The sequence below is a fragment of the Acanthisitta chloris genome, unplaced genomic scaffold (genome assembly GCF_000695815.1).
Source record: "Acanthisitta chloris isolate BGI_N310 unplaced genomic scaffold, ASM69581v1 scaffold1530, whole genome shotgun sequence".
Lineage (NCBI taxonomy): Eukaryota > Metazoa > Chordata > Aves > Passeriformes > Acanthisittidae > Acanthisitta > Acanthisitta chloris.
This window is the reverse complement of record NW_008650860.1, coordinates 89,367-98,069: the sequence shown is the minus strand read 5'-3', so window position 1 is coordinate 98,069 and position 8,703 is coordinate 89,367. Positions and strand designations below refer to the sequence as shown.

General features: G+C 34.7%; 1 protein-coding gene across 1 annotated transcript in view; it reads left to right on the top strand.

Annotated features, from left to right (window-relative positions):
- The first annotated feature begins 5,873 nt into the window (after positions 1-5,873).
- The window catches only part of ASB5 (ankyrin repeat and SOCS box containing 5), a 30,296-nt gene continuing 27,466 nt past the window's right edge, over positions 5,874-8,703 (top strand). The window contains exon 1 of the mRNA XM_009070398.1: positions 5,874-6,069. Coding sequence (XP_009068646.1) covers positions 5,874-6,069 — 196 coding nt within the window. The remainder of the gene's footprint in view (positions 6,070-8,703) is intronic.

The window sequence follows — 8,703 nt, the reverse complement described above, 5'->3', positions numbered from 1 at the left end:
GTTTAGTAGAATGGCTGTCAAAAGTGTGACTACTAAGAGGAGGAGGGTGACATATTTTATGACATTTACTCTGATTTTTCCCTGTTATGACACTTAAGTTGTTACTGCATTGCATTTTGAAGCAGACTTGTGGTTAAAGTCTTTGGTTGGGTGATGAGGAGATGAGCCTGAATTGTGAAAACTGCAGAAATCTGACTGAAACATAACTTTGGATATCAATTACAACTTCATGTTGTATTGTGTAGATCCTGGAAAGACATGGTATTCAGGAAGAAAAGCTGTGAAATGGAGATGTAGGCTTTTCATTTGTTTGGTTTACAATGTTGTGTTTACTTCTGTTTACAACACAACTCTCAGGTTTTTGTGCTGAGAATATGGCTTTGTCATGGTGCTCAAGTCGGTCAAATTCTTAAGGATAGCAATGAGGTGCTCTAAAAAAAGCAGTTCAGATCTGAGTCAAGCTTGGTCTTTTCTGGACCAGAGTTTGTGTTCTCACTTTTTTCTTTTCATTCTCCCCAAACAGTTGCTTGCAGTCTGTACTTCAGCCACGTCTTCTCAGCGTATTTTACAGAGTAGTATTTGGGTTGTGCTGAGAGGCTTGAGTTCCTGTTTGGAAAAGGACTCAGCAGCTGTTTGATGTCTTCCAGTCACTCTGGCTTCTGAATTACCTGTAGCTATCTGGTAAATATGATTTGTTTGGGTATTTTTTGGAGCCTGAGAATAATTGCATAATATCCCTAGCTTATGAATTATATTATTGAAAAGAATGTTTAATATGTTTTGAAGATTTTTTTATGGTATGTCTGCCTTTTTTGGTCTTACCTGCAATGTTAAGGTAACATTTTGCATACTGAGGAGATGGATTTTAAAATAGTTCCTCTGAGTTGGATTTATTCAGTTTTGAATGTTTTGAACATATGTTTTGAACAGATAATAGTAGAAAAAATAGGAAATGACAAACAATATTCAGTAACTTTAGATGAGTCAGGTAAAATTTTGGAGATTAGCATCCCAGGCCAGTCACTAAGCAGGTAATTTTCCTTTCTGAATTAGACATTGCCTTTTTAGTAGCTCATGTTTCTCAGCATTTTTGAGTCCTTCATCAAGCATTGTATGCTTATGTCAGAAACTCAATACTAGAACTCTGCTTCTTACCGATTTTATTTTAAACTCTTCCTGTTTTGAGGGCTTTGCTTTAGAAGTTTCTCCAGGTTGGTTGTCTATTATCTATAAAATAAATTCTTCAAAAGATGTACGAGTTCCTGTTCCTCTGTCTGATATTGTATTTTATTGTCTTCTGTTTTATTTGTTATTAGAAGTTTCAAAACCAGGATGATTATCAACTTCCTCTGTACATTTAGCCAAATCCCTTATATGTAGAGAAAGATATACAGGTGAAGTGTCATACACATACAAATAATTCCTTATACTCTCTTGCATATCTTTAATTTACTTTCAGACATTTAGATGCATCTTCAAAATACTGAAGAAATCTTTTAAGACTAACTGTAATGGAATTTGTGCTATGAATATAATTACTATTAATATAATTTAAAGATACTGCTTAAAAAAATTAATTAAAGTATGTGTTCCAAAACTAACAACACAGCAAGAAATTGTAGTTCTAAGGATTTTACAGTCTTTAGTATTAAAAAAAGGCCTTCGAAGACTAAATATTCTATCCATTGTGATATTTTTCTTGTGTATCTTGTCTTACTGAAAATTAAGCACACCAGTCTTCTAAAGCATAGAGGAAGAATTGCCAGAATAAAATCAAGAGTTTATGAATATGCTTATGTGAATAATCATAGAACACAGAGCATACTTTTTTCCCTAGAAATGAGGTTGGGGTAAATTGTGCACTAGATTTTGGGCAGTTTGAATCAGCATAAACAGGTGCCACTGCTGAATACTTTCCATGCTTGGCCACTAAACTGCAAGGCATTAAAGGGCAGGCTGCTTTGTCTTGAGCTCTGGAGTTTGAAATGAACCACTTTTATAGTGATTACAAACTGGAGCATTGCTGTCCTGATTATACTGGTTATGTTCTTTAGAAATTATAACTGACCAAGCTACACTAAAAGTGACCTTTAAGACCATAAATTCCAGCATTTGAACTTTTTTAAAGTGGTTTTAAAATTGAAATAGTTAATTGCCAGAAACATGTCAGAGAAATTATTGCATTGTTCTTGTTTTATTTGCTGGAAATATGCTAGTATGTCAAGGTAGATGTATCCTTGTCTGTAATTGTATTAATATGCTCTTAAACAAACATAAAAGTCCAGATGTTGTTTATCTGTAGTGTAGCATGTTGTCATTTTCCTGTGTGCTATGATAAAAACTTAAATGCTAAAATAATTTTACATGCTGTCCCTTTTGTAGACTATTTCATATCCAATATTCATTTTCAATATTCAATATTTCATTTTATTTATTCAGTGAATAAGTACTCAATATTTAATTTTATTTAGGTTTGTTATTCAAATTTTGTGTTGAAATAAAAGTTATTGGATAACAAATTAGTTTCAGTATTGTTTTCCCCAAGATATCTGAATTTTGTTAACAGCAATGAAGTCATTGTAAGAATACTGCCCATTTTACAGGTGAGGAAATGAGGCAGAGAAATTTCATTCCCAAAAGTCAAAACTATATGGGAAATTTGAATATCCAGATTATCCAACTCTTTTCATGTATTTTGATATTTTTATCATGTAGATTTGTTATATATTGTTGGTGCATTTCCTTTTGGAAGCTCTGCAGTGCTGCAAGACCTGACTCCAAGTGCTTCTTGCTGCTGAGCCATAAATTTGCAGCAGTTGCATCCCACGTTTTTACACTCCTTCATGTCATCACATTGACTGTCAGTTCCATTATTTATTTACCTATGCTTCTACTTTCTGATTTCCATTGCAACAACTCTAGCTTTCTGTTTCTGGTTTTCCCAGTGTGCATGGGCTTGCTCTCAGCAATTTTGTGTTTTAAGTCTTAGCATTCACATTGTTGGTTCTTCCAAAATGCTGTGTGGGCATTAACATCTGAACAGTTGTTCAGTTTCATAACTGGGTGCCTCCTAGCATGGGTTTGCCAAGAAGCTGTAATGGCAATTTCTGTAGCACTTTAGTAGCCTTAGATTAGGGGATAGACTTGGATCTTCTGTGCAGTTGGGAGAGTTTCCACTTAAGCTAACACATATGGGTTATGGAGCTCTAAATAAGGGGATATATTATGAGAGTAATTTTGCCAGCTGCCGTTGAGCATGTGTGAACAGAAATTCTCAAAACGTCACGATTTCTTTCATCCTTACATAGTTTATTGCTGAGGAGGGCAATTTTTGAGAGGACAGAAGACAAGCTTTGGCACAGGAATAACTTTCCTGCTCAATTTTCATGTTTTTCCTAAAAACAGTTTTACAGATTAATTAGGTTATTTGAAACAGCACTTGCAAAATACTAAATGCATCCACAGCCTTAGTTTTTAGAAGTTTAGGGGTTTTATTTTTGTTGAACCTTTACAGAAAAATTCAACCTGAAGAAAACAACCTGTGATTTATCTACAGTGTAAATAAGTATGCAGGAGGAAACCGTATTGTAAGGGAAAGATGAGCTCTGAGCACTGCTGTTAACTACAGCTGTTATTTATAGTAATTGCTATTTGGATTTTTGCCTCCACAAAGAAAGACTATTGTGTCAATTAATGTAACATGGGAGAAGTCCAGATGAGAAGGCATGTATGCTAGATGACACACTATGAATTCAGGAAAAAAGGGTCAGGTAAAACACTATAGAGAAGAAAAAGGTTTTCCATAACATAATTATGTTTTTTCCTTACTCTGCATGGTAAATTTCCAAAACAAGTTCCCAAGATAGCTGAGGAATTCTGTGGACTGATCAAGTTAAGCTTAATACTAGGAGAAATATGGAAGATGTAAGAAATTACGATACTAGATGTGTTGCTAAGGAAAATATCACTTCTGTTAATGATTGTAACAGAAATTGGCAGTGGTGGCTCAGAACATAATGCCTTTTATCCTTGTGGAAAACATGACACCTCAATTCAGTGTCAGATAACAATGTGCCAAATATAAAAAGGGATTTTCATTTGGCATGTTAAGTACTCACTCCTGCTTCTAGTAATGGTATGAGGAAAGCAGTTCCCATTCTGGCTGGATGAGAAAATGTCTATAAATGAAATTTAGTAGAAAATTGCATATATTTTTTCACAGACTAATATAATTTACTTTTAAGTGGATTAAATTTTTTTGAACAACATCAAATGCCTATTTCTCTCAAGATAAGCACAATTAAATTCCGTCTGTTAACAACCTCGATATTTATTTACAAACATATTTCCTTTATTGTCTTTTCTTCATTTACATAGGTTTGTTTGAATGTACTTTCAAGAAAACATTGTTGTTTCTTACTCTTATCAATTCCTCTTAGAGCCTTAGATCTAAGATACTCTTAGATGAAGTGTCGTATTTTTTCTGCTTTCCTTTCAGAAATATGTTTTTTGTGTCACATACTTAATATCTGCTGTGCTGTTCATTGAAGTCAGGGGATCTGACATTTTGATCATACCCTTTGTTCCTGATGGACAGTTGCTGACATTAAAAACTGTTTTTTTTTTCTGGTTGCTGACATTAAAAACTGTTTTTTTTCTAGCCATCAAGTGAGAGAATCTGGGGTAGAATAGAAAAGTGTAGAATTACTATGGGTAGAGTATTTTAAGCTATAATTCAAGACACTGTTTCTTTTATTTAAAAATCAATATAAAAGTTTAGAACAGGACCCTTTCTTGTGCTGCCATGATTATTTTAGGATTATAGTTCACTTAGGAATCTAGTTCTGTCATGCAGCTCCTCAGTTTGTATCATGTTGCAGCTCAGCAATTTACTCAGCAATTACTCACACTAATGGAACAGGTTGTGCGTGACTGCTGGTGACTGTGAGTAATAACTTACTGGTTTATACGCAAATTAATTCTTAAAAAAATCTGAGGAATTTAGATTCCTCTCTCCAACTGGCCAAGAAATAAAGCCTGTCATGTCATGGGTTTAAAATAATGTGATGCAGCACAATGAAATGTGTATCATAAGTATTAGAAATTTTTCATGTTGTATATTTACCATTGCATTGATTTATTTTAAATTGCGTTTTAATAGATGCTCCAAGGTCTTATGCATTAAAATATCTAGATATTTGATTCTTATCATCTACTCTGAATACTGTTTTTTGTATAATGCTATAATGCATGTAAACTAGATACTTTAATTCAGCCTCAGCAAAATAATAAGAGGCTGTCAAAGCTGGTATATATTAAATCTCTGTTTATTTATTAATGTGCATTTCAAGTATTTACTGATGTGGTTCTAGTTTTGTAAGAAAAAAATTAATCTGATGTAAAATGAAGTATCACAAAAGAACAATTGGACTTAAGCAGCAGGTGAACATATTTTATCAAAACCTGAATACCTGAGTTACATGGTTTAGTAAATGAAATTGCAGGTTTTAATAATAATAATACTAATAATACTTTCAATGGTGTATTTTTAAACATGTATTAATAGGGTAAATAAATGAATTAGAAATTCAGAATTTGGAATGAAACAGACCTTTTAAGTGGAACAAGTACAATCCAGGATCACGGTACCTGCCGTGCCACTTGAATATCACCAGGCTAGCAGGAGCAGTAGTGAACTCAAGACTATGTACAGTATAAATAATCATCATATTTTGAGCAGCAGGCATCATGACCAGCTGATATTTTCTTTCCTCAGGACCAGTTGTTCCCAAGAGTGCATGGCTGAAGCCATATGATCTTATCAACACATTTGAGAGCCCGACCCAAACACTGCGAGAGATTTTGCTGCAGCAATGACTGTCATAGAAGAAAGTCGCCCTTTTGCACAGCAGTTATCCAATGTCTACTTTACTATACTTTCCCTTTTTTGTTTTAAACTTTTTGTGAAGATCAGCCTTGCTATACTTAGTCATTTCTACATTGTGAAAGGAAACCGTAAGGAGGCAGCAAGGATAGCTGCTGAATTTTATGGAGCTCCTCAAGGCCAAGGTATTTTTGTGTTTATTATCTTATCACTAATATTTGGGGATTTTGTTGTTACTGTTTTTTTCCTCCTAGTAATTCCTTATCTGCTAGCCTCTTTATATTCAGTTTGCCAAGTGATATATTTGAGTGGGTTTTGGTTTTTTCTGTAGTTCTGGCTGTATTTTGTATTTTGCATTACCTAAAGAAATGTTAGATTATTTAAGCTGCTTTTTATTTACTTAATTTTTTTTTCTTCAGGTTAATATTAAGTTCAGAATAAAACTAAGTATCATGGCCAGTGTCCTGTTAGGAGAGAGGCCTATTACTTAAGGTGGCTTTATATAAGATTGCCAAATAGTTCACAATCTAAGATTTATCTTCCCAGTTGCTACTAAGATTGCCCAGCTTTCCATGCATGGTTGAAATTTTCCATGTTTGGCATATGATTGTTTTGCAACACTTCAATGAAACTACTCCAAATATTTTTGAGAATTATTTCTTGGTTAAATTAAAATTTTCTAATAATAATTTCTTTGAGAAGATATAGTCCTTCTGTACTTTGAGTAAGTTTAGTGTCTTGGTACATATTTAGAAGCTTAGTAACTTTGTTAGGGTCAGCTTTTGGGCATCTGTGTGGAAACCCTTCAAATTTTACTGGGTTGAAAGCTCTTGTGGATATTCGTTTTACTGTTTGCTGAAGCAGAGCTTTGTCAGCACTGGGCACTACTGTTCCCCCGAACTCGTCTGTGGTGAGCCAGTGCCACTTTCATTCAATTTGCCTTCTGGGTCACAGAATGCAGAACACTCTCTCTTCTGAATTGTGGTATCTGAGTGCATGACTGAGCCATGGTTTGGCTCAGCTTGGGATCGCTGCTACCCTGCTTGACTTTATGGTTGTTCCTTGTATTCTGGGATGACATCAAGTTTGACTTAGGCAATGGACCAGGAAGTCTTCTCTTACCTCTTACTGCCTTCACCTTACTGCCATCCCTAGGAACCATGAACCTGAAAAAATAGCCCAAGTTAAATGTAAAGGGAGAAACTGTACAAGTGAACCAGAAACAGTTTCAAACCTAAAGATTTTTTCAGTTTACAATGTTGGGACTAAAGCTAGACATTTTGTGTGTATGTGTTAAAATTTGCAAACCAGAAAGAGAGGCTTAAATCCTAAAGCAGGAATTAGCTTCCTTTGCAGAAGATTGAGTTGAGATGGATTTATATCATGTGATCTCTGCACAAGTTCTGAAATCCAGGGGTTTTACATCTGAGTACATTAATGACACTGTTTGAACTAGTTTGTGTGTAAATACGTGTGCAGGTATGCGTGTATGTGTTTGTATGCATGTATTCACAACAGTAGGATGGGAAGGACATGTGCTGAAATACTTGTAGAGAATGTGCCGGCTCCCACCTGAAATCAAGATTATTTTTTTTTGCCAGAAACTGCTGGCTATGTGCTGAAATACTTGTAGAGAATGTGCCAGCTCCCACCTGAAATCAAGATTTTTTTTTTTTGCCAGAAACTGCTGGCTAGCTCTAAGGCAGCACATTCTGGGCAGACTGGCATACAAGCTGGCTAAGGAAGGAAAAAACACTGGAAAAACTAGAGGGAAGGAATTACCATGCATCAGGTTGGAGAGTAGAATAGTCCCTGCAATGTTACCTGTTGCTGAACCCAGGAGTCTGTAATTTGGTCATTTGTTCAATGTGTGATCTGTTAGACCTAAATAAATGTATTATTAAGCATTCTAGTAGCTAGCCTGTGCAAAAGATGAAAATCTGTCATTCTTGCAGGTTGTTCTTTTGGTCAGGTAGCAGAGGTTAATATTTAAAGGCTGAAACATATGGTAGAGTTTCTGATTTTCTGCTTGGTTTATTAAAAGAAAATAGTTAATGCAAGTATTTTGTGCTTAAATTGTAGTTTTTACAGTTCAACACCACAGTGTCTTTAGTTTTCACTTCCCAGCTTGTAGTGTTTGGGTGTGGATTTGTAACAGTCCTAAGCACATGTTCAGCTAATGTTACATAATCTGCTCTTCATCCATTTGTTGTGATTAACAGGACCAATCCTTGCTCTTTGGGATGCAAATAAGTCTCCTCAAAATTGCTATTTTATCTCATCTTTTCTGCGCTTTTGTTCTATGTTTGTAGAAGGGGGAATGTTACTGTCTCAACTCACACTGTGATTTTGGTTTGTTTGTATTTGTGCAATACAGTACAGCTATACCTCAGTAGAGCTCATACAATACCATGTTACAAAATATCTTGTTAAAAGTAAATGCTAGAAGATACACAATGAGTAATGTGAAGATATAGCTTGAAGCATTACATGATAAATACTCAGTATCCTCTTAATTACCAATCCCTTCCTGTGTTTTTTCTTAAGCAGCAGAGAAGCCTTGACAGAAACAAAAACCAAAATAAGCTAAAAAACCCCAAACAAGACAAATCCCCCAAACCCTTACAAAAAAAACAAGCCACAAAAAGAGAAAATTAGCCTATCATTATATAATTGAAGTTTATAGTATTTCAATAAGTAATTCAGATTAGAGGAAATGTTACTTTTCATTTTCTAGTTTTAACCTGATGACATACTGTCAAAATTCTGTTAGTGCTGGTATTTTCAGTTTGTTTGTAATAGTAAAAATTACTTTTTTG